The following is a 25,904-nucleotide window of genomic DNA, read 5'->3' as shown; positions in this document are numbered from 1 at the left end:
TGCCCATCACTCTCACAGATCTTGGGAGACAGGCCAGTCCTCGCTAACAGACAGCCCCCAACCTGAAGCAAATACTCACCAGACACCACACAACAAAAACACTAACCCAGGAACCTATCCTTTCCAACAAAGCCCGTTGCCAACTGTGTCCACATATCTATTCAGTGGACACCATCATAGGGCCTAATCACCTCAGCCACACTATCAGAGACTCGTTCACCTGCACATCTACCAATGTGATATGTGCCAGCCATGCCCCACTGCCATGTACATTGGCCAAACTAGACAGTCTCTACGTAAAAGAATAAATGGACACAAATCAGACGTCAAGAATTATAACATTCAAAAACCAGTCGGAGAACACTTCAATCTCTTTGGTCACTCGATTACAGATCTAAAAGTGGCAATTCTTCAACAAAAAAACTTCAGAAACAGACTCCAACGAGAGACTGCTGAATTGGAATTAATTTGCAAACTGGATACAATTAATTTAGGCTTGAATAAAGACTGGGAATGGATGTGTCATTACATAAAGTAAAACTATTTCCCCAAGTTTATTCCCCCTCCCCCACTGTTCCTCAGACGTTCTTGTCAACTGCTGGAAATGGCCCACCTTGATTATCACTACAAAAGGTATTTCTGCCCTCCCCACCCTTGCTGGTAATAGCTCACCTTACCTGATCACTCTCGTTACAGTGTGTATGGTAACACCCACTGTTTCATGTTCTCTGTGTATATAAAATGTCCCTACTGTATTTTCTACTGCATGCATCCGATGAAGTGAGCTGTAGCTCATGAAAGCTTATGCTCAAATAAATTTCTTAGTCTGTAAGGTGCCACAAGTACTCCTTTTCTTTTATTCCTAGGGCTGTGGTAGAAGCGAGGTCACTTTTACCCTTCATGCTAATGATCACAACTAGAGGGACCACAGAGAGCAGCAACTAAGGGCTTATCTGCATGGGGATATTTAGGAAAGTGAAGACAAATTAACTAAAATTGGAAGATTAACGTACATATGCAAAAGCGCAGTAAACCCCTGGATGGATGCACTCATTCAGAAGTGGCCTTAGTTCGTACCGTTCTAGGATCAAGGTACAGGAACTAATATTTGAGCTTCTGTGTGAGAGTGTCCACACTGGGTTTAACACACTTTAGTTTATGTGTATTAACTTCACAGCTTTAGTTAATTTGCCTTAACTCCATCGACAAATGAGCCCTCAGAGAGCAAAAGATTTGGAGGGATGGCCCATGAGTAAGACTGATTTTTGGCATGGAAATTTTTCGTATCTTTCATGGAAGAGGTATGAGGGAAAAAAAGATAAGTCACCAAAAAAAGGTCACTAAACAATGTAGTTTTCGCTATACCCTTGCGCCAGGTAACAATGCTACTCAGTTTGGGGGCATAATCAAGTGCGTTTTTAGAGCCATTTCCAAGAGTTCACAGACTTTATTCAAATTCATTATTTCCTTGACCTCTGGGACAAAATCATAGCCCTACTGATGAGCAAGTAAGAAAGGAACATGTATGTGTAGACTGGAAAAATGGAAGCTGGGGAGATAGTGGAAAGAGAATGGTCCAGTGGTTAGAGTGCTAGTCTAAGGCTCTAGAGATGTGCTCTGCCACAGACTTTCTGTGTGACCATAGCCAAGTCATTTAGTCCCTCTGTGCCTCAGTTCCCCCACTGCAGTATGGGGATAATGGCACTGCCCTGCCTCACCATGGTATTGAGAGGATAACTGTATCACAGACTATGAGTCACTCAGATCCTGTGGTGATGAAGGTCTCTAAGTACTTAAGACAGAGAGTGGTGGGGATACAGTTAGGGTGTGAGTACTGTGTATAAGATTTTTTTCAAGAGAAGGCATTATCATTAATTAGCATTGATTTAGATTAGAAATACCAGTCCAAATTCTGCCAGTGACATTGATTTAAATGGGAATTTCACCCTCATATCAGAATTAATCCACACTATTGAAAATAAAACAGAAAAAAAAATCAATGTAAACAGCAGGAAAACCATGAGCTATAAAAATCACTCAGAAATGTAACCAACTTCCATTTGAGTCAGTTGGTTCAAAGATCAACTTTAAATCTCCACTTCCTAGTTTCACAGGCACCTAAAGGAGACAGTGATAAAAATAAACATTTATATTACAGGGGCACCCAGAAGTTCCAATCTGTGCCAAGCATAGTGGCACCCCAGAGAAGCCCGCACACCAAGGAGTCCTCAGCATTGAGGCCACCATCCCTGGGCCCTCTCCTCAGAGCTCACCAAAGTGGCTTCTGAAATTGACAAGAAAGAGGTTGCAAGGGGCTCCCACACCACAATGCCAGTGGAGGGTTCAGAGAGGATTTCCCTCAGGTTCCTTTAAAATTCCACTTTTCCCATCATTTCCCATTTCTAGCTGTTGTCCAACACCTTTCTCTCCTAGCCAGGACCGTAGGCAAACACTCCTTCCCAGTTACTGGTGTTGCAGTTCCTGGCTGGCCAGCAGGGGGTGTTATTTTGACAAGATGAGTAGGTCCTGTAGCCTGCCTGGCAGCCTGTCTCGCATTCCTGGCCTGTGATGTCTACTGACCTCCCACTGAGCGAGACGTGCAGGCTGTGACTTGGCCAGTCTGTGGTCAGCATGTTTGTGCCATTCCCTGTCCAGAGATGGATGTCAATGGCATAGTGCACCACACTGGCATGGTGGCCAAATAGCCCCATCCTTTCTGCAGCATGTGCATATTTCCTCCTCTCCACATAATAGCCTCTGCTGTCTTCAGCCCTGGGCTGTGCTCACAGAGAACTCCCAGCAGAATCCAGCTGCTCTGTGAATACACTGTTCCTAGCTCTGCTCAGAGAGGTGATTGATACACCCATGTGCAGCTGGACCCAGGAGTGCTGACAGCTGGGAAGCCTTTCATCCTATTTTTAGGCTCTGTATTTCTCCACCTGTGCTGGGAGTTGGCTCCTTTTTCCAGGGAGGAGGGAGGATGGGAAGTCCCCTTGCTGGCTTTCACGGGCTAGCACTGAAATACCTGTCTCTTCTGTTTTTCTGTTGTATGCCTGTGTGCAGCCCAGGCTATAGTCTCCAGGATCCTGTGCTGGTGGCTGAGTGGAAAGTCCCTCCCAAGCACAGCTGAAGCCTGGTATTGAATCATGGCCCTCAGCCTGCTCGTTGCAGATCTCGCTGTCCGTCCTACCTCCTCCAAGTCCACACCTGACTAAACTGAGAGCATGAAATGCATCCGAATCCATGCTAACCCACCCTGGCCAGCACAGTGAGAGAGGGTCCTGTAGGAGCCTAAATAGGCCAACAGATCAATTCACTGGTTCTGCCTGTCTCCACCCCCTCTCTGCATCCATCTGGCACAAATGGGCCTGTAGGACCACAATGGGATGGGAAGAGTGACCTCTTTGATGCTGCTGTCAAAGCTTACCTCTATGCTCTCTCTCCAACATCGGAAACAACTCAGTCTGAGGGCTAGCCCCCACCTGGTGCTGAGCAAAGGGTGGCATTTCTCCAATGAGAGAGAGTCTATTGATAGAGATTCTCTAGGTTATAGTCAGGAGGAGAGGATGGAAGAGGATAAAGTATGGGCCAGATCAGACGAGAAACATTCATATAAAGAATCTGACACATCAGAAAAGGAGAAACAAATAAACAGTGACAAGTTTTTAAAGTGCTTCTACACAAATGCTAGAAGTCTAAATAGTAAGATAGGTGAACTAGAGTGCCTGGTGTTAAAGGAGGATACTGATATAATAGGCATCACAGAAACCTGGTGGAGTGAGGACAATCAATGGGACACAATCATTCCGGGGTACAAAATATATCGGAAGGACAGAACAGGTCATGTTGGGGGAGGGGAGGTGAGTGGCACTATATGTTAAAGAAAACGTAGAATCAAAGGAAATAAAAATCTTAAATGAATCCACATGTCTCATTGAATCTCTTTGGATAGTAATTCCATGTTCTAATAAGAATATAACAGTAGGGATCTATTATCGACCACCTGACCAGGACAGTGATAGTGATGATGAAATGCTAAGGGAGATTAGAGAGGCTATCAAAATAAAAAACTCAATAATAGTGGGGGATTTCAATTATCCCCATATTGACTGGGTACGTCACCTCAGGACAAAATGCAGAGACAAAATTTCTTGATACTTTAAATGACAGCTTCTTGGAGCAGCTGGTACAGGAACCCACAAAGGGAGAGGCAACTCTCGATCTAGTCCTGAGTGGAGCGCAGGATCTGGTCCAAGAGGTAACTATAACAGGACCGCTTGGAAATAGTGACCATAATATAACAACATTTAACATTCCTGTGGTGGGAAGAACACATCAACAGCCCAACACTGTGGCATTTAATTTCAGAAAGGGGAACTATGCAAAAATGAGGAGGTTAGTTAAACAGAAATTAAAAGGTACAGTGACTAGAGTGAAATCCCTGCAAGCTGCATGAACACTTTTCAAAGACACCATAATAGAGGCTCAACTTAAATGTATACCCCAAATTAAAAAACACAGTAAAAGAACTAAAGAAGAGCCACTGTGGCTTAACAACCATGTAAAAGAAGCAGTGAGAGATAAAAAGGCATCTTTTAAAAAGTGGAAGTCAAATCTTAGTGAGGTAAATAGAAAGGAGCATAAATCTGACAGATTAAATGTAAAAATGTGGTAAGAAAAGCCAAAAAGGAGTTTGAAGAACATCTAGCCAAAAACTCAAAAGGTAGTAACAAAATGTTTTTAAGTACATCAGAAGCAGGAAGCCTGCTAAACAATACAATATGATGGGGGCTAATTTAGCTACAACTAATCAGGAGAAAGATCTTGGAGTCATCATGGATAGTTCTCTGAAGACATCCACGCAGTGTGCAGCAGCAGTCAAAAAAGGGATAGAGAATAAGACAGAGAATATCTTATTGCCCTTATATAAATCCATGGTACGCCCATATCTTGAATACTGCATACAGATGTGGTCCCCTCCTCTCAAAAAAGATATACTGGCATTAGAAAAGGTTCAGAAAAGGGCAACTAAAATGATTAGTTTTAGAACAGGTCCCATATAAGGAGAGATTAAAGAGGCTAGGACTTTTCATCTTGGAAAAGAGGAGACTAAGGGGGGATATGATAGAGGTCTATAAAATCATGAGTGGTGTGGAGAAAGTGAATAAGGAAAAGTTATTTACTTGTTCCCATAATATAAGAACTAGGGGCCACCAAATGAAATCAATGGGTAGGAGGTTTAAAACAAATAAAAGGAAGTTCTTCTTCACTCAGCACACAGTCAACCTGTGGAACTCCTTGCCTGAGGAGGTTGTGAAGGCTAGGACTATAACAGGGTTTAAAGGAGAACAGGATAAATTCATGAAGCTAAAGTCCATTAATGGCTATTCGCCAGGATGGATAAGGAATGGTGTCCCTAGCCTCTGTTTGTCAGAGGGTGGAGATGGATGGCAGGAGAGAGATCACTTGATCATTACCTGTTAGGTTCACTCCTTCTGGGGCACCTGGCATTGACCACTGTCAGTAGACAGGATACTGGACTAGATGGACCTTTGGTCTGACCCTGTATGGCTATTCTTATGCTCTTAAATGCCCATGGGACTTTCTTGCATCTGTGTCCGGTCTCTGATGTATCTCAGCTGGGAGATGTGGAGTTTTTTTATTGTCTCTTCATCTGGCTGGCTAACAGCTGCCCCTGGAAGCAGGAGGGGGTATGGGGCAGGGCTCTGATAAGAGCAGAGGAGTTGTTCTCTCTCCAGGCAGGGTTTATTTTGGGCCCTCATGTTCTCATCCCCTCATGGCTGCGGTGGATGAGGAGGTGAAGAGCCAGGGTCAGGAGAGATTGGAGGCTGGACTGATGGATGTGACAGCTTGGATGATCCAGCCCCTAGTTTAAGCCTGCAGGCAAAGCACAGGGCTGACTCTGAGGCTGTGGCAAAATAAAGACAAACAACTCACAGCACAAACCATTTTCTCACTGTGTGGTTCCCCCCACCACCACAAAGGTACACTAGATCTGATATAAAATGCTCTGCATGGACTTCATTTCTCGTTCCCCGCCACTGCAGGACCCGGAGAAATCCATGGGAAACATTTGCAAATTCAGCTGTTGACTATTAGGTTAAAAATCACTGGCCTGAGTCCCCATTGCCCTGCATCTTGTTTTATCATTCACACCTGTGCTAAGTGTATGCCATGTGGGTCTCCAGTGCTACTAGACCAGAATTCTCCTCTCAAGCCTACTGGTAATAGTGGTTTGGACCCTCCTGGAACAGCTGTGTATGTGTTTTGTTTGCTTGGGGGAATGGACCAATTCAGACACAAATAAAGCTGTTTTCATTTGGGTTTTTTGTTTCGATTTTATGGGAAAATGCCTATGAGAGATAGGTTTTGTAAAAGCTTTCAGGGCCTGATTCTCATTTACACTAAGGCTCCTTTACACCACTCTGGCAGCATAAAGTAGCTTTAAAATGGGTATTATTGTAATTTACTACAACTGTAGGGCCGCTTTCCACTGCCACTGTAGTGTACATGGGCCCTATTGTAAATGAGAATCAGTCCCTTTATGTTTTTAACTTTGGGCCAAACTACCTGGCAGTTTCCATTTAACTTTACATCCCTGCCTTTAAAGAATGGGCCACTTTTTCAGTCTACAATGCAAGCGAAGCTTCGTAGTGTTAAATGAAGAAATGTTAAATCTAAATAATGCAACATCAAGTGGCACAGGGAAAGCACGTGCTCGATGATCAGGACTCTGACTTCCATTCCCCAGAGCTGGCCCCGTCAAAGGCTTGTACTCAGCGTCTGGAGTAAGGTGTAGCGCTTGTGTCTGCCCAGCCCCACTTACCAGATGGCATGTAGAGTGACTTACAGCCTCTCACTCATCCTCTGGGCTGAGGGGCCATGACACATAGCCACAGGCCCCTGTGACTTTGTAACTGACACTGCCCACTAATCCACAAGCAACATGCTACCTAGTAACAGTTACAGCATTGGAGAAGGCTTGCTAGAGGTAGGAGTGACACAGGAAGGAACACCACCAAAGCCACAGGAGAAACCTTTCACTCTGTGACATAGTAGCTCCCAAGGGAGGGAAGCCTCTGGGCCCAATTCAGAAGGGATGTAAAAGATGGTAAACTATCCACTGGGTGTAAGAGAGCCTTAGGCAGCGAGATTCATCCCTGCCGTCATTCTGCTGCAACCTTGGGACCAGATACCAGACTCAGTTAATCAGTGGAGATCCAGAATAAATCCAATGCCCGCTAAGGGGTTACTCCAGATTTGCATTAGCATAACAAGGCAGCATTTGGCCCAAGGCAGGTCTCAGTGGAGGTAAGTGATAAAGTAAAGTAACTAGCTCAGAGGTGGCCCTCAGAGCCCAATGTTAGGTGGTGTTGGAGCCTTCCCCTGGAAGCACTCAGCTTCTCACAACATGGGGCCCCTCGTGACTGGCACAACGGGTGTAAGTTACATGCTGAGGAGGCAGAAGCTGGGGCATGGAGCAGGAAATGCAGCCAGCAGAAGCACAGAAGGCCATGCCCCTTTCTACTTTAATTCATGCCTGCACCAGCCCTAACACTGCTGTGGGCAATTCAAACCTGGCAGAAGCAGGAGCAGCTCCCACTGATTTCAATGCATGCTATGTCCCCTTGCCCCAGGGGGTGTATTTGGTCCTACAGGATGCTAGATCGATGAGAGCTTCACTTATTTTGCATAACCACTGAATGCCACCTCAATGCAGGTGACACCTGCTAGCAACACCTGCTTGCTAAACAGCTGGCTCCTAGGACCTGGTTCTCCTTTCTCAGCATTTGGCTGCAGGGGAGTTACTCCTGACTCATGCGAGTGAAAAGGAAGTGAAAACCAGGCCCCCAATAAAAACAACTAGGAGTCCTTGTGTCACCTTAGAGACTAACAAATTTATTTGGGCATAAGCTTTCGTGGGCTAAAACCCACTTCATCAGATGCATGTAGTGGAACATACAGTAGGGAGGTATAAATACACAGCATATGAAAAGATGGGAGTTGCCTTACAAGTGCGGGTCAGTGCTAACGAGCCAATTCAATTAAGGTGGAAGTGGGCTATTCTAAACAGTTGACAAGAAGTAATGTGTAACTTATCCCACCATGGTACCACCACTAAGTTTGGTCCTACCACATGGACATTTCCCTTGGGGTATATGGCACAGGGGTGTAATGGGCAGAGAACAGGGTGTCTTATGGTGCAGAGATTTCAGGGACATTTCTGTGAGACTCTCCTTTGTCACCCAAGTATCATGACATAGGCATCCCTGGCTAGGAATGGAGCTCTCCGAAGGTATTGTGACCCACCATCCAATCCATGCTCATTACTATTCGTTGCTCCATGCCTGTCCAGTCTGCATTACAAGTGCCCCTCGCAGGGGTTCTCACAAGAAAATTTTTGGTGGCGTCAGAGTGAGGCCACCAACTCTTCCTGGTGGCCGCTCTGACAATTTTTCCTTAAATACTTAATTAACTTTAGGAAAAACAAATAAATATGCACATATACATGTCCAAATCATTGTAATTTATTTATGTAGGGTTTTTCCTGCAGACTCAGTAATAAAAATAATGTACAGTTGTCTCTATTCTTTACTGTACCTAAACAAAATGGAAACAAAATAAGGTGCTTTGCACATTCTTGTCTATGTTGTTGTTGTTTCTTTTGCGTTTTTGGCTGCTTTTTTTTTTTTTTTTAAGATTTGCTAGCTAGTATGGCTGCTGCTGTGAAAACTGATATATGTATATATCACTTTTCACAGCAGACTTACTAGCTAGCTGGGAGACAGTGAAAAGTGATATTAACATACATACAAATGTCGCTTTTCACAGCAGACTTACGCATCCTCGGAAAGCCATGGATGGAGAGGTGGGTAGGGAAGCAGTGGAGGCCAGGGGAATGGGGGGGAGGGGGGAAGAAGACGAGGCCGGGGCTGGAGCCCAAAGCCCCCTGGCTGGGGGATGGAGCCTGAAGCCCTGCGTCTGGAGCCTGGCACCCACCACCCCAGGGCTGAAGCTGGAAGCCCGAGCCCCACCACCCCTGGGAAGGTCGGGAACTCACATCAGTGGCCTGCTCCTCTGGCATTTGTGTCTGCAAAGGAAGGCAGGGCCCAGCCCCTGCTGGCAGCTCTGTGGGAGGGGCCACTGCTTTCTCCCCCACCATCACTACCCAGGAGGCTGTGGCAGCAAGAAAGGCCTCTGGTGGCCGCATGCGGCCACATTTGAAAAACACTGCCCTACAAAGCAGGTGTCATTTATTTTGGCCCTATCCCAAGGGTCTAGAGGTGAGAAAGGGAAAAGCCACTTATGCACAGTGCATGTTCTATTTGCAAGACCACCGGAGAGATGGCTTCAGCCATCCCAGCCGGGGAATCTGAGACACAGCCGGATTAATGGCTAATTGTGAAAGTGCCCCTGCTCCCTCCCTGCAAGCACAGACACCCTTTGAAACCAGGGGGTGGGGAATGAGAGGCAGAGAGAGGAGTGTCCAGGTGTTAATTCACACTAAGACTGGAATCTGGCTAATGAAGAGCTCAGTTCTGCGCCAAGCAGATCAGAAGGACCCCTTCACGGGCACTGAGATTCATGAGGATTGACTGAGGTCTTATGAGTCAGCCAGGATTGGATTCCATGACCCTCCTAGCAGCCCCTGGTGCTTTGCTTTGAGTGAGCAACACCCCCTGCCCTCATGTGGCTTATCTGGGGACAGCTTGCAGAGCAATGAATAGGTCAGTTGCTGAAAGTCAAGTGAGTTAGACAGTCTCCTTCCTTCCCTCCCTCCCTCCCCGCCTCCCTTTGCTTTCCCTCTTCCAGATCCGCAAGAGAAGCAAAGCCTGCCGGGGGGGCCTGTGGGAAAATGATGAACTGGTATCCATCAACGGGAAGCCATGCGCCAGCCTTTCCCATGCCAGCGCCATGCACATCATCGACTCCTCCAGTGACACGCTCCACATCTGTGTGAAAAGGTAACAGCCAAGTGCGGGCTCCAGGCAGGGAGTGAACTGCAGGGATACAGCCCCCCCTGCAGCGCAGCTTCATTCTGCACAGCAGCTGTCATGCAGCTGGATGCGGGTATCACTTTAGCTAACACAAGGCAGGGCAGCCTTGTCCTAGTACACTGGGGCATGAAAACAAGTCAGAAAAACAGGCCTATGGAGGACTTTGCATTCAACAAGTGTATGGCCTCTTAGGGCTTCCTGGTTGTCTCTATGCTGTACTCCATGGCCCATTAGACTGCATGGCAATAGTGGGGAACAGAACTCGGGTCTTCCTGTTCCTATTGCTTTAGCTAAGGGAATCAGTGTTAGCAATATAGGGACTATGACTCATACATGAGCAATTATGATTCCATTCTGCAGCAGGCAGTGTTTCACACAAGACAGTTCATCACAGTCATTAGTAACGTTAGTGACATTGCTTTACTTTGGATAAATGAGTATTCTGTACAACTGGGTTTGATTACACAGGGGCCAGTTACATTAAAGGAAACATGGCATGGTGCATTAATGACAGCATTCCATAGTAAGGCCAATAATGGGATGGAAACAGAGGCATAAATAAGTCAGAAGCATACATCCAGACGTATTCCCCCCTCTGGCCTGCAAGAGGTCTGGCTGGCTAACGTCCTGATCCAGCAAAGCACTGAAGCAGGGGACTAACTTCAAGCACATGAGTAGGCTTCCGTGGGACTATTCCAGAGAAGTTAAACAAGTGCTTTAGAGTTTGCTGGATTAGGGTCCAGTCCAGGTCGGGAGTAAATCCTGTAGGTTAGAGATAGAAAAGTCCTGGGAGGTCCCATCTCCTCCTTCTCCTTGAGGGTGCAGAATTTACCCCTATTGTACCCAAGACTGGACAAAGCACTAGTGAATGTCCCTTCCACAGTGATAAAGAAATACTGTCTGATGGTCTCTGCAGAGTGGGGCCTGAGGGTGGCTGAGCTCACACAGGGAAGAAAAGGGCAGGATGACCCCACCCACAAGGAATCAGTACCAGATGTCCATCTAGTGCAGGGGAGGGCAAACTATGGTTCATGGGGCGGATCTAGCCTGTCAGGGCTTTCAATCCAGCCCGGGGGATTGCCAGCCCCATGACGCAGGAGGGCTAAGGCAGGCTCCCTGCCTGCCCTGGCCCCGTGCCGCTCCTGCAAGTGGCCAGCACTATGTCCCTACAGCCCCTAGGGGAGGGCTCTGCAAGCTGCCCTCTCCTGCAGGCACTGCCCTCCACAGCTCCCATTGGCCGGGAGTGGGGAACCGTGGCCAATGGGAGCTTTGGGGGTGGTATCCACAGGTGAGGGCAGTGTGCAGCAGAGCCACCTGCCCCACCCCTCCCCCAGGAGCCACTGCCGGACATGCTGGTAACTTCTGGGAGCAGTGTGGGCCCAGGGCAGAGAGGGAGCCTGCCTTAGCCCTGCTGTGCACCGCTGCCACCCCGGAGCCGCTCGAGGTAAGCAGCACTGGGCCAGAGCGCCCAACGCAAACCCCTCCTGCACCCCAAACCCCTGCCCTGAGCCCCCTAACCTCCTGCTGTACACCTCCTGCCCTGAGCCCCTTCCTGCACACCACACCCCTTTCCCACATCCTGCACCCCAACCTCCTACCCCAGCCCTACATTCATGGCCCTGCATACAATTTCCCCACCCAGATGTGGCCCTCAGGCCAAAAAGTTTGCCTTCCCCTGGTCTAGCGGGAGTGAGCCAGTGCACTGAGACATTCTGCTGTGTTCACCTGTGGTTCTGGGCTCTTACCAGTGCTTAAGTTTGACAAGAGAGGCCTGCAGAAGGTGTCCAGAACAGCACTGGCCTTATGTCACCACACTGGAGACCGCCTGCAGGCAGCAGGTGCTGGGACAAATTCCACTGCGACAAAAAAAAAACCAAACACACTTCAAATTAGCAAAGTGACACAGGCAGTCTCCCCACTGGGAGTGTGAATCAGCTGTCCAGAGGCCAGCATTAGATGGCTTTGGGATAACATAACTAGCTGGCCTTACTCTTCAATGGGGCTTGCCAAATGCTGCTGCCTGTGAAATATGGTTCAAGGAGCAGAGATGTATGTTCTCATGCAACACAGCATTCATTTCCTTCCCAATGGTAGAGTCAGTGTGCCAATTCCAGTGAGTGCGAGTGAGAGATGGGGCCTAACAGCCAGGACTCCAGGGTACTGTTCCTAGCTCTGATTCCCACAGCAAGGAGTAATGCTAGGTTATTTTCAAAAAAGCAGCAGGGGGGAAGGAAGGGAGTGAGACAGGCATCTTTTTATTTTAGGGATTAAGGGATACTGAAAGAGTTGGTCTGGGAGGCCATGTGAGGGAGGGATGGTAGCCCGCCCAGCTATGAGTGAGAGCGGAGGTGATCCTAATAACCAGCAGTGGGAAGGAGCGTGTGAATGAGACATCCCTCAGTCAAGATGTGCATGTGGCCCACACCATTGCAGTATTTGAGAAGCCTTGAACTAGACCATTTCCAACAGAACCAAATTCCAAGACTGCCCTGAACCCTCAGCAGTTCACATTTTCATTCCAAGCTCTCTTGCATGATTTGCACCCATGGTGCCCCCGAGGTAAGCAGTTGTGGCAATGGGAATTACCTTGTGAGTTAGCCAGATGGCACTAGAGTCCATCCTGGGGTGCTGCAGGCCCTGAGAGTGCCAGAGTTCCTGGAGTAAACCAGGCTGGTTAGCTCTATGGTGCTACTGCTCTCGTCTAATTACAATGTATAACAATGATACTTGGTGCTACCACTTCTTCCCTTCCCGATAGCCCAGATGGAACGCTGTCACAGCCCCCTTGCCCACTGCTCTCACATTTTATCCCCTGCGCTGTCATTGAAAGGAAGCCAAGCGGTACAATTGTCAAAAGCACCTAAGACCCAGATTTTTAATGGTATGTAGGTGTTGCTGCGCTCAGCATTGCAACAGTTAATTGACTGAGAAGCTTAAGACTCATCTTCAAAGGGATTTAGGCACTTAGGAGCCTAAATCAAATCGACTTTCAGTGGGATTTTGGCTCCTAAGTACTCCAATCCCTTTTGAAAACAAGGATTTAGGTGCCTGTCTTTCCAATTTTTTTTATTTTATTTTTACTATCCAGCCAAGCACCAAATTATCTTTCATGAACCCTTAAATTTAAAAGACCTGCCTGCTCTGAGAACTTGCAGTACAAGCATACACCCAGCCCCCGCCTCCCTCACAGTGAAAGTTTCCCTTGCCACCATATGAGCTTTTCTTTCTCAAGCGTTTATTGGTTTGAAAGATGAAGCATAACTGCTTCTGAACTACCTTTTCCCTTGCCAAACTGCCAAGTCCTGACTGAAGGCGCAGCTACACGTACAGTGGCATGTAGTGTACAGACACTGCACACCAAGCTAGCACAGGTATACACAGCAGCAGAGACAGTGAGGCATGGTTTATGTGAGTAGAATGCCCTACACGCCTGAACCCTGGAGATGTACCCTATGTGGCTCTCAACTTGCCCAAGCCCTGCCTCCCACTTCTAATGCTGCTATTTTTAGCAGTGTAGCATCCCACTACCTCCCTACTGCCAGAGCCTTGCACCGCAGCATGTAGCTATGCACTGCAGCTGCAAGTGTGGATACAGCCTGGCTTCTGCTGCAGGGTGTAGCTACATGTGTAGTGCCTGTACTGTGTGTGCTGCTGTAAGTGTAGACACTGCCTAGTGGGAGTTCTGACACAGCAGGTTCTGGAGTACTTGTGGCACCTTAGAGACTAACAAATTTATTAGAGCATAAGCTTTCGTGAGCTACAGCTCACTTCATCGGATGCATCGGATGAAGTGAGCTGTAGCTCACGAAAGCTTATGCTCTAATAAATTTGTTAGTCTCTAAGGTGCCACAAGTACTCCTTTTTCTTTTTGCGAATACAGACTAACATGGCTGCTACTCTGAAGCAGGTTCTGGGTAATAAGAATGGCAGAATTCAGCCCCCGTGAGAACCCAAGGGGCCTAATCATGGAGTCCTGACTCAGTCTTTGGAAAGTAAAAGTACCACTGATCTTTGCCTGGCCAGAATCCTCAGGACTGAGGCCGTGGGATAAACAGTCAGAAATCAGAGTACAGGGTTCAGTTACAGCTCTCACCAGCCAAACTGGGATGGTCACAGGCACCTTCTCCTCCTTTCCCCTGCTGTGGGGCCTGGAGACAATATGCCTTTGAGAAGCATAGCAGCCCCCAAGGTCTGGGGGAGGGGAAGACGGGGTGCAACTTGCTATTCCTGTGTCGCAGGTATAGCCAACACCCTTTCCAGCACAGCCAAGCTAGGAAGCAGAGAAATGTCAGTGATGAATTGGCCCTGATGTAGCCATCCGAGTTGCACCTGCAAACGGTGGGTTTGAATTTGGCCTGTATCATCCGGATAGGTGAGACACTTACAGATCCTGTCCCTCCCCTATGCTGAGGGCCAAACCCCTGCATCCTAGGAATTCCTCCACAGACTGAAATTCACTGAGTCACTCCTTCTCTTCACAGGGCGGCTGGCAGAGACCGGTCTGGCACAAGGCCCCTGCATTCGCTTTCCCCTGGGCAGCTGCGAGTGCTCTCCCCAGTCAGCCCAGAGCCAGCTGGTCCCCTGGCTACCACCCCACCTGAGCCGCGGCGCGGGCGGCAGCAGCTGCCGGAGAGCCTGACCTCGCCCCCCGACAGCGAGGCGTACTATGGCGAGACGGACAGTGACGCCGACAACATTGCACAGGAGAAGCACCGGCGGGCCCGCAAGAAGAGCCCTCGCTCTCCACCTGGGGGCTCCAACAACAAGCCAGGCGAGCCACAGGACGAGATGTCCCTGTCTGAGCTGAGTGGCTATGACAGCACCCCGGAGGCAGCAGCAATACAGGCCAGAGAGAAGATGAGTGGTGTGGCCAAGACAGACACCATGCAGCAGCCTGGCAGCCGCACGGAGCCCTCTTTCTCAGAGAGCGAGGTGCTGCTGCAGCCACCCCCAGCAGAGAGCAGGGAGCTCTCTCCAGAGGCCATGCTCCTGCCCCATGCCACCAAGACCATCCGAGCTGAGCGCCACCTCATCCCCATGGTGGGGCCAGTAGAACACCCAGTTGATGAAGATTTAACCACCACCTATGCAGAGAAAGCCAAACAAGCCAGTAAGTGCCCCCAGACACACCTATCTACACCCCTGCTGCAACCTGCCTGTGCTAACTCCCCTTCCCAGGCCTTCACCCAGCTTCTTCTGCATGGAAGGAGGCAGGGCCAGGCCAGCCCTGCAGGGATCTGAGCTGGCAGCTTAGGTCATTCAGGGTCTCTTCTGGCAGGTGCTCAGGGAATATGTTGGGAGTCTAGAATTCAAGCACAAAAAGTGGCAAGATTCCACTCATCCCCACCCTGATTTCTGTTGAGAACAGGAGGGAGATGGCAGGTACTGGAACTGTCCGGGTTCGAGAGTGTGCTGGTAACACCTGCACTCCAGAAAAGTGACTCGGGTGAGAGTCCTAAGCCTGGTCTCTCACTGCCTAGGCTGGGGACAGCACCTGGGGACAAAGCAATCCCATTCACTCTATAGCCACCGCTGTGTCCAAGCAAAGGAGCAATATGGATGGACTCCAAAGGGGTCACACCCAGCCCTCATGGTCAAGGAGAATTGCTGTGAGACACTTTGAGGACAGAAATGGAGACAGTCTCCACTCAGAGCCATCCCAAAATATTGTTACCAATGGCTTACATTTCCTTAGGGCTGGTCCTCCCACCCTATCAAAATCAAGAGGGCCTGTCCACTTTCCTCCCCCTTTGGAAAGTGATTTTGCTGCAGCCTTGTTTGCATTAGTAGGCGTGGGTGTGTCTGCATGTGGCACTAGCTGGCTAGCTCCAGTAGAGGAGATTGCTTTCCATGCATAGGCATGCCAGTGAGGCGAAGCAAGGGGGGAAAATCTCAGTCAACTCTGACAATGCCCTGTGGTGGGAGCCCCTTCACTTGAGATATTTAAACTGAGACAAAACACCAGAGAATACACTCTAGGGAACAATCCTACACTGGCCTCTGTGTGATGGACTAGAGGAGTATGTTTACACTGCACACTAAAGCCTGACTCTGACTCATATTTGAGCCCAAGCCCCCTTCTGTCCACACACAAATCAGTGTGAATCAAATCACCAAGCACTCAGGAACCAGGATCAAGGACCCTGCTGGGTCAGAGCCGGAGTTCTACTGTGACTTGGACCCAAGCCCTGTTGGCTTATGGCGTGAACATAGCTCAAGCTGCAGACCTTAGCCAGATGGTCTGTGCAGTGCAGTGTGCACACATTAGCATGGCTGTGAAACCCAGGTCCAGCAATTGTAAACCCAGGTTTACAATGCAGTGTGGATGCTCAAACACAGGCTTTGACGTCCCCAAGCCTGAGTCACACAGAGCTGAGTTTACACTGCAGTATAGATATACCCAAAGTGACCTAACAGGACCATTGAATCTCTTACTTCTGTGGTTCTATAATTTTGTGTCTTTCCACTCAGCCTCTACCTGCTTTGTAGATTAAACTGAGCAGTTGTTAGAGTTCATGGAAATCAGGACTGGAAGAGATCTTGGAAGTAACCAAATGTAATCCTCTTGGGCCAGCTATTCCATCCTTCTTTAATGTTTTTGAACATTTCCGTAGGTAACACCTCTGTGATCTCCTTTGATTGCTGCTCTGCTAATTGCTCTTACCATGAGGGTATTTTTCCTTATATCAAATATAAACCTGCCTTTATTCATGGTTAGCTTAAGGTCATTACTCCTTATATTACATTCTTGGCCAGCTTTTCCCACCTATTCCCCTCACCTATCATTTCCTCTCAAGAACTTGTAGCAAGAAGTTATGGGGAAGGAGAAAGCTGGGTCCCACCTCTCTTAGTCTTGGGCATCTTACCTGTATCCTACTACTCAGGCAGTATTTTAACTCCTTACGTGATGACAGGGCAAGATCCATCCTTTCTTTAGAGTTGTGACCTGTGCAGCTCTATCAATATGTTGTACAATAGTATCTGTCATCCAAGGACCATAAACAGCTGTACAAACAATCAATTCAGATTACAGCCCCACTGTGAGGTAGGTCATTCATATTATCTGAAATCTTTAAATTGTGATTGGAGTATGTCAACTTAGAGAATCCACCACTGTCTCTAGTTCAGGGGTGGGCACACTATGGCAGTGTGCCATATTACAAATGGAGGGACTGATGCACAGAGAAGTTAAAAGACTTGCCTGTGGTCACACAGCAAATTGAGAATAAAACCCAGGAGTCCTGACTCCCAGTCCCCTGCTCTAACCACTAGACTTGCCTCCTGCTATTAGCAAATATTTCCAATGGTTGGAGATAGGGCACAAGAAGGGGAAGGCTCCGAGTTACTACCCAGAAATTCTTTCCCAGGTGCCTGGCGGTCTTGCCCACATGCTCAGGGTCTAACTGATCGTCATATTTAAGGGTGGGAAGGAATTTTCTCCCAGCAGATACCCTAGAATTTTTTGCCTTCTTCTGCAGCGTGGGGCCTGGTTCACTTGCTTGTTTGAACTAGAGCAGGGGTGGGCAAACTTTTTGGCCTGAGGGCCACATCTGGGTATGGAAATTGTATGGTGGGCCATGAATGCTCAGGAAATTGGGCTTGGAGTGCAGGAGGGGGGTGAGAGCTCTAGCTGGGGGTGCAGGCTCTGGGGTGGGGCTGGGGATGAGGGGTTTGGGGTGCAGGAGAGTGCTCTGGGCTGGGATTGATGAGTTTGATTGCAGGAGGGGGATCAGGGCTGGGGCATGGGAGGGGCTCAGAGGTGCAGGCTGTAGGCAGCGCTTCCCTTAAACAGCTCCCAGAAGCAACAGCAGCATGCCCCCCCTCTGGCTCCGACACGGAGCCCCCCGACTGCCCCTACACATAGGAGCCAGAGGGGGGACATGCTGCTGCTGCTGCTTTTGGCAGCCACCTGGAGCCGTGGCACGTGTGTACGGACCAGCCCCCAAGCCTGCTCCTCTGCTGGAGAGAGGGAACGGGGTAAGCCCCACTCCCCAGCGGGAGCTTGAGGGCTGGATTAAATCAGCTGGTGGACCGGATGTGGCCTGTGGGCCATTGTGTGCCCACCCCTGAACTAGAATGAATGGTGGATTCTCTAACTGGATGTCTTTAAATTGTGATTGGAGGATTTCAGTAACTCAGCCGCGGGTATGGGGTTTGTTACAGGAGTGGGTGGGTGAGGTTCTGTGGCTTGTGACATGCAGGAGGTCAGATTAGATATTCACGATGGTCCTTTCTGACCTATGAATCTGTGAGTCAATGTTGTAAGGCCACGGCTACAGCTGTTTTCCTCCCTTTCTCGGAGAGGATACCACTCTCTCTCCTTGCCCAAAAGAGCTTTGGAGACTGCTTCCAAAACTAAGTTCCTTTCTCATGGCAGGGCACCGAGCTATTGCTCTGCCCCATGTCGCAAGGCAGACTCAATCCCGCAGGTGCTATCTTAAATCAGACCCATCTTGGCAGTACTGATGATGCAAGGCCAGGCCTTGGCTGGTTCTGTTTGTTCCACAGCCTGTTGAGAATTCACCTCCGCTTAGGGCAGCAGCAAAAAGAGCAATTTCCACCTCCCCTAGGCTGAAGCTATTTTTTCCCTTTGAATAATGTACAAGTATGAGTATGCTGAGAAAGGCATGTCCAGCTGCTCTCTGCCACCTGATAGTCCTTGAACTGGATGAGCAATCGCTTTACATCAGGGCTTATTTCCAAGGACAGAGTCAGCACAGAAGGCTCCCAGGAAAGCCACATATTTCAATCAAAGCATTTCTGATGGCAGAATAATCTCCTATGGCCGGAGGTGACGTACGGATGTTGCTAGCTAGACAGGGGGTTCCTAGCATCATTGCGGGCTGAGCTAGTACTTTCCTTTCCTGGTATACTCCCTTTTGGGCTAGGCTTCTCTCAGCAAGAGCCCTGGTGGGAGAGTCCCCAGTGGCAATTTGCAGGCTGATGGCACTCCATGGCGGTTCACATGGCCTTTTACTAGGCTGCAACTCTCTGCTGCCTGCAAGGGTGGAGACAAACCTTTCTGCCCTGGTCAGGCCATAGCACAATGGTCTGGTCAGTGAGAAACCAAGGAACAACAGAAAAGAAACAGGCGGGGAGGGGGGGAGTGTTAAGAGGAGCAAAGGCATTCCCATGCTATGGCGAGGAGAGCTAGAGAAACTCCTGTACCTAAATACTCCCATTCTGCACTTCATGGCTTTGACTGAAGTCTGGGATATGTTGGCTGCCATAGGAGCCCAGCTGGAGGGGCACTAGGGATGTGATGCTGGTTTGGAAAGGGTTGTTACTATAGTGCTTGGGCCTGGATTCAGCACAGCCTCTGCTGGAACCTATGCACAATTTAAAGCTGCCCTCCCATTGAGAAGCCCCTTAGTTCCTCTTGAGCAAAGACTACCTGCCCTTTCCTGGTAAGGATCTCCCTGATCCATGCCCACAGAATTGGGCGCACAGATAAGGGTGCCCTCTAGAGAGTTTCCTGAGCCAGAAGGGTGAATCAAGATTGTGGTTCAAAACCAGCTGCTTTTAAAAAGTGCACTTGATTCTGCGCAGGGAATGGAATACTCAGTGGGTCAGTAATGGGAGCACAGTGCTGGATTTATAGGCCATGAGACCGTTAAAGACCATTTACATCATCTGCAAAAATCAGGGATTTGATTGGAATATCACCCTACCTCATTCCCACTAACACTACATCTAACCTGCCCTTGAATCTTGGCGGTTATGAGCTGCTGCCACTTCTGGGGGAGTCTGCTCCATTGCTCACTTGCTCTTACAGGGAAGAGCTCTATCTGCCTTCCCAAAGTGCTTCCATTGTTAGTCTCAGGCCACGGATCCCTTCCCTGCCACCTTCAGTGTGTGAATAACAAATCCCCTTTTCCACTGAGATGAAGGTCCTTCTGAGTCTTCTCTTTGAGTCTACTTCTCCAGCTCTCTTGTCTCTCCTTTGAAGCTGTAGCAGTTTTGTTGCCCTTCTTTGTATTCTCCCCAATTTTTCCATCTCATTCTTAAACTGCAGGTACACCCAATGATGCACAGAATTCCAGGTATAGTTGCAACAGGGCTATTTAGAGTGACCCCATTACATTCATAAGAACGGCCCTACTGAGTCAGACCAAAGGTCCATCTAGCCCGGGATCCTGTCTTCCGACAGTGGCCTATGCCAGGTGCCCCAGAGGGAACGAACAGAACAGGTAATCATCAAGTGATCCATCCCCTGTTGCTCATTCCCAGCTTCTGGCAAACAGAGGCTAGGGACACCATTCCTGCCCATCCTAGCTAATGCCATTGATGGATATATCTTCCATGAATTTATCTAGTTCTCTTTTGAACTCTGTTATGGTCTTGGCCTTCACAACATCTTCTGACAAAAAGTTCCACAGGTTGACTGTGCGTTGTGTGAAGAAATACTTCCCTTTATTTGTTTTAAATCTGCTGCCTATTAGTTTCATTTGGTGACCCCTAGTTCTTGTGTTATGAGAAACAGTAAACAATATTTCCTCATCTACTTTCTCTACACCAGTTATTGTATTATAGACCTGAATCATATCTCCCCTCAGTGTCTTTTTTTTTCCAAGCTGAGAAGTCCCAGTCTTAATCTCTCCTCACACAGAAGCCATTCCATACACCTAATCCTTTTTGTTGCTCTTTTCCAATTTCAATATATCTTTTTTGAGATGGAGTGACCACATCTGCACACGGTATTCAAGATGTGGGCATACCATGGATTTCCTAGATGAACAGGTGAAACCCCTGTCCAAGAACAGGAGACTAGAAGAATCCTTATCCCCAAGTGGAAGAATAATACTGGCATTTTCTGTAAGAGTGTTGTACTGTGACGGGCTTATATTAAGGTTGCCATCTCCTATCTGCCCTGGGCTTTCACAGACTCAGATTTGTAGATGTGCTGTTTATTTCCTTTCCCTAGAGCATGCATAACCCTTTACATCCTTGGCCACTCCACTCATCTCATTGCATGCAAACCACTCCAGGTCACTTTACAGGTCAATTCACCATTCCAACCCCCACATTTACTACCCCTCCAATTTTGGTAGGGTTAGCAAATTTGATCACTGTTTAATTTAAAACCTTCCTCTAGACCATTGAGGGCACTATTAAATAGAGCTCCAATGCTCTCCCATGTGATGCCCCACTTGGAGGTCTTAAATGAGTAATCTTTGCTCTCTGCTTGTCATCCAATTTCTAATCCAGACTCTTGTAATTTCCATCTAGTTGGTATTTATCCAATGTATACATTCATTGGTCTGATTCACTGTTGCCTTGTACCTTGTGGTTACTTTTACACCTGTGCAAAGTGGATGTAAAATGCACAACCATTTTCAGAGGTGATATTGTGCTACACTCAATCAGCACAGGTATAAACCACAGCAGTAGATCATAAGCTTTGTAATGATACCTTACAAGAGATCTTTTGCATGAAGCATATTCCAGTTACATCATATTCACACTTACAAACATATTTCCATAAAACATATGGAGTGCAACGTCACACAGGCCTGTTATGTGATGAGAAGCACAATCAATAGAGAGAGGAAGGTTGGGCAATGGATGCATTGCAGTGGTAGCAGAGTCAGGGATCAAGTGGAACTAAGAAGCAAGGGAGGTCTATAGAGAGCAGAGAATGAGAACAGGATTACAGCGGCTGGCACTAGCAGTCTATAAGGTTACATGGCTCTCTGATGAAGTGAGTTGTAGCTCACGAAAGCTTATGCTCAAATAAATTTGTTAGTCTCTAAGGTACCACAAGTACTCCTTTTCTTTTTATGGCTCTCCAAAGCTGTCTGATAGGCAGAACTGGGTGAAACTTTTCAACTAATGATATTTTGACAAAAAATGCAGATTCAGTGACACCAAAGTGTTTCAAGTATGTCTCATTTTGCCAAATTGTTCACTGTAGAGAAAAAAAAATCTGGAAAAAACCCCCAAAACATGGATATTTTTTAAATAAATGTTTTTGACAATTTTTTGATTGAAAATGACATTTTGTTTTGAAATTTCCTTTTAAAAAAATTTAGTTAAATCATTAAAAATGCTGAAAATGGACAACAATAACTTTCTGATGCACTGAAAATTTGAAAACCGTTTTCAATTTAAGCTGAAATTAGTATTTTTTTCTATTTTTTCAGAATCGCTAGCAAACTGAAAAAATTGTTATTCACCCAGCTCTAATGGTAGATACATATGGTGTCCCCAGACCATAGGTAACCTCTGCACCATTCTATTCTGTTCTGAAATCCATCTTTTACCAGGTTTGTTTCCTCTCAGTCATCTCGTCAGAACAGTTTCTTTTATTTTCAGCAACAGTATAGATGGACTCAGATGTGGAACAGGTTCAAACTTTTGCACCCTTCCTCACAGAGGTGCCAACCCCAGGCAGAAGACAGATAAACCAGTTCAGGGCTCTGGTCCCAGCTTGTTATCTTGTGGTAGGAATTTAAGTCAGTGCAGAAGTGCTTCAAAATATCTCAATTTAAACGTATCTGCCGGACTATTTTTAGCCCCTGGAACTCGAGTCTTTCAATATATGGTGCGAAGGAAGGTGGGGGGCGGGGGTGGGGGGTGGGGAGAATTTCCTCCTCTGCTTGACATGGACCCAGCTGCCTAAGTGAATGCACCAGAATTACAGCATCCTGCACTGGAAGAGGAAATCCTGTTATTTTAAAAAGAAAAGGAGCATTTGTGGCACCTTATTATGCTCAAATAAATTTTAGTCTCCTTTTCTTTTTGCGGATACAGACTAACACGGCTGCTACTCTGAAACCTTTTATTTTAAGCCATCGTTCTGATATTCAGGCCACACCAGCCAGGGTAAGGGGATGCTTATAAATAAATACCTTATACAGTGGAGAGTGTGTAAAATTCTGTCTGGATGGAAATTTCTGCCTCACCTCTCTGCAGTGAGGGTGAGCCTAGTAAAGGTGCTATCTGACTGCTGCTGGAGTGTAGGCAGTGGGGGTCATGATGAATATTGACCATCTGACCAGCACTTTGAACTCTGAATCTTTTGCACCATGGTCTGTGCTTTGCTACTTGACCCCCAGCTGTGGCAGCTGTGACTCTTAGATGACCATATTTATATGGTCACTAATAAGACTGAGAAGTGTGGCAACTCACTGGGGGTCTGGAAGACCAATGGGTGCAGTTTGGGGGTGGAAGGTGTTAACCAGCTATGGTTCCAGTCCCTGTCCTGTGGATCTCAGCTGAGGTCTGTTCCCTGCCATGTGGATCAATGATGAGCAGTGACCTTCAGCCCATGTTGGTCAGTGTGCAGATGGCCACTACTAAGAGATAACCAACCACCTCCATGATTTAATCATGGTGGAGGTGCCCAACCTCACTAGGGCCCAGGCTTCTAGGGGGATTCTAGGGGGATTGTTCCTGTTCCCTTTGGCAAGTCATAATCCCTACTTACCACTTGTAAGCAAGCTGTGGGTAAGAAACCATCACTTAATCCTAGCCATGGATATTTTGGATATTAGGAAAAACTTTTTCACTAAGAGGGTGGTGAAACACTGGAATGCGTTACCTAGGGAGGTGGTAGAATCTCCTTCCTTAGAGGTTTTTAAGGTCAGGCTTGACAAAGCCCTGGCTGGGATGATTTAACTGGGACTTGGTCCTGCTTTGAGCAGGGGGTTGGACTAGATGACCTTCTGGGGTCCCTTCCAACCCTGATATTCTATGATTCTATGATTCTATGAGTTTTCACCTTGTCTTGGCTCTCCATGTTTTGGAAGGAGGCTATTGGGAAGATGTCAATGAGATGACTACAGCTATGTGTGGATTTCTATCAGTCAGAGTCTAGGCTTGAGGACAGCATGGAGAGTGCATGTATGTCTGTGGCTGATGAACTTTTTCTGACCCTGGGCAGAGGTTATGTGTCCAGGCTGATTTCATTAGCTGCTTTGCAGACTTTGCTCATGAGACTTTGTTGACTCTCTGAGTCCTGGAAGACCTGGCAGGAGTGGAAGGGGTCGCTACAATGGCTCTGTTCATTCTTTTCTGAGCAATCTCAGAAGTTGTTCTGGGCAATTGCTTATCTGGCTCTGGAGCTCTGACCTGTGAGATCCTACATGTTTCCTTCTTGGCATTCTTCTTTTGCAACATATACGTGCAGCTCTTATGAGGAGGTACAAGGTGATTTGGCCTGCCACACTGTCAGTATGTTGATGATATTCTGCTCTGCATCTGACACACATCCCACATGTTTTCCCATCATCACCTAAGATAGGGATCTGGATGTGAGTAAGCTGACGTAAGGTGATGCTCTTATGGAGGTGAAAGCACTGTGAGCCTCTTGAGTTGTTGGGGGATGTGTTTGATCACTTTACTGAGGGGATCTGCTCACCCTTCATCTTAGTGGTTCAGACTCTAGGCAGGGAGTAGATGACCTCCTGAGGTCCCTTCCAACCCTGATATTCTATGATTCTATGATCTTATTGGATCCACCACTGCTCCCGAACTCCCAGGTTGTAATGATGGCCTGAAGTGCCTTTTTTCATCATCACTTGGTTTAGGCATTGCTAGAGTTCTCCATGCCTTTGTCACCTCCAGGCTGGTGTACTATAATGCAGTCTCATTAGGATCACTCTTAAAGATTACTCAAACTTCACCCAGTGCAGGATACCACCACCTACTCCACAGTGACCACTGAGGTAATCTCATCATAGCAGAGCTCTGTGCTTTGCAATAGCTTCCCATTCTCTTCCATGTGCAACTCAAGCTATTGGAGATCCAACCACTTCAGAACCATTTTTCTTCCTATGCTCCATTGTATTATTTATGATTGGGCAAGGGGTTCCTGCTGCCTAGTCCCCTGAGTTGAAATCCTGGTGTGGAGGTAGGACCCTCTCAGTGGAGGGACTCTGTCTCTGGAACTCATTTACTCATATGCTGCCTGATCTTATGAATATATTGAAGTCAATGGGAGAACTTTCACTGATTTCACTGCTTAAGGATCAACCCCATGGTCCTTGCAGCATGCAGCTGTGGTAGTTTCCAGGGCATTATTGCCAAGTGAATGTAATTAATTTAGCGAGTCCCTGATTGGGATATGTATCAAAGGGGTGATGTGGTTAGCTGATGGTTGAAGGGTGGCAGGGTGGAGATGAGCTTGATAAAATTGACTTGTTGCCAATTAGTGGCAACATTCCATGGTCTATTTTTAGGTATGTAATGTGCTCAAGTCTTAAGTTGACAGGAACAATAATTACCTTAAAATAAACACATACATACACCTCTGAGTCCTTCTCCTCGCAGTGAATAGTTTCTTGGCTCCAGGGTCTCCAAGGCCCAGTTGAAAGCAATCCCACTACAAATGGAAAATAGGAATCGCAATCAGTGACTCATGTTGTCTCATCAGGGCTGAAAGGGATATGGAAAGGGAAACTTATAGGGAGATAATAAGGAGGTATAGGAACAAAGTCAAAGAGAGGGTCCAAACTGAGGTGCTGTTAGCAAAGGCCAGGAAAACAGGCAAAACAGGAACCAGCAGAAGGTTTATATAAATCCATTGGAAGTATGAGGATGTTGGGGGAGGGGAGGGCTGCTGCTCAACAGGGAAGGGGAGCAGCTAACAGATGGCAAAGAGAAAGCTGATATGCTGACAGCTACTTCGCTTTAATCTCCATTAAAACTGATAATAATAACAGGAGAACAAGAAAGGCCAGGTCCTCCCCTAGTGTAATCAGCATAGCTCCATGGAAGTCGATGTTACATCAGCTCAGGATCTGGCCCTTAGTGAGCAAGGAATGGGAACATTCACAAGACAGGATCAGAGCGAGCAGATTACAGATAACTTGTTACACTGAGTATATTGAAAAGAGCCAGGCTTGGTCACATTCACCCTCAAGGTTTAACCTGAGAAATTCG

The 25,904-nt window shown here is 47.4% G+C and overlaps 1 protein-coding gene across 1 annotated transcript in view; it reads left to right on the top strand.

Moving 5' to 3' along the window:
• The window catches only part of SYNPO2L (synaptopodin 2 like), a 56,738-nt gene that overhangs the window by 17,643 nt on the left and 13,191 nt on the right, over nucleotides 1-25,904 (top strand). Inside the window, exons 2-3 of the mRNA XM_038410596.2 lie at nucleotides 9,835-9,986; nucleotides 14,501-15,129. Of these exons, the coding sequence (XP_038266524.1) occupies nucleotides 9,835-9,986; nucleotides 14,501-15,129 (781 nt within the window). The remainder of the gene's footprint in view (nucleotides 1-9,834; nucleotides 9,987-14,500; nucleotides 15,130-25,904) is intronic.

This window comes from Dermochelys coriacea, chromosome 7 (assembly GCF_009764565.3).
Source record: "Dermochelys coriacea isolate rDerCor1 chromosome 7, rDerCor1.pri.v4, whole genome shotgun sequence".
Taxonomy (NCBI): domain Eukaryota; kingdom Metazoa; phylum Chordata; order Testudines; family Dermochelyidae; genus Dermochelys; species Dermochelys coriacea.
This window is presented reverse-complemented; position numbering and strand designations above follow the sequence as displayed.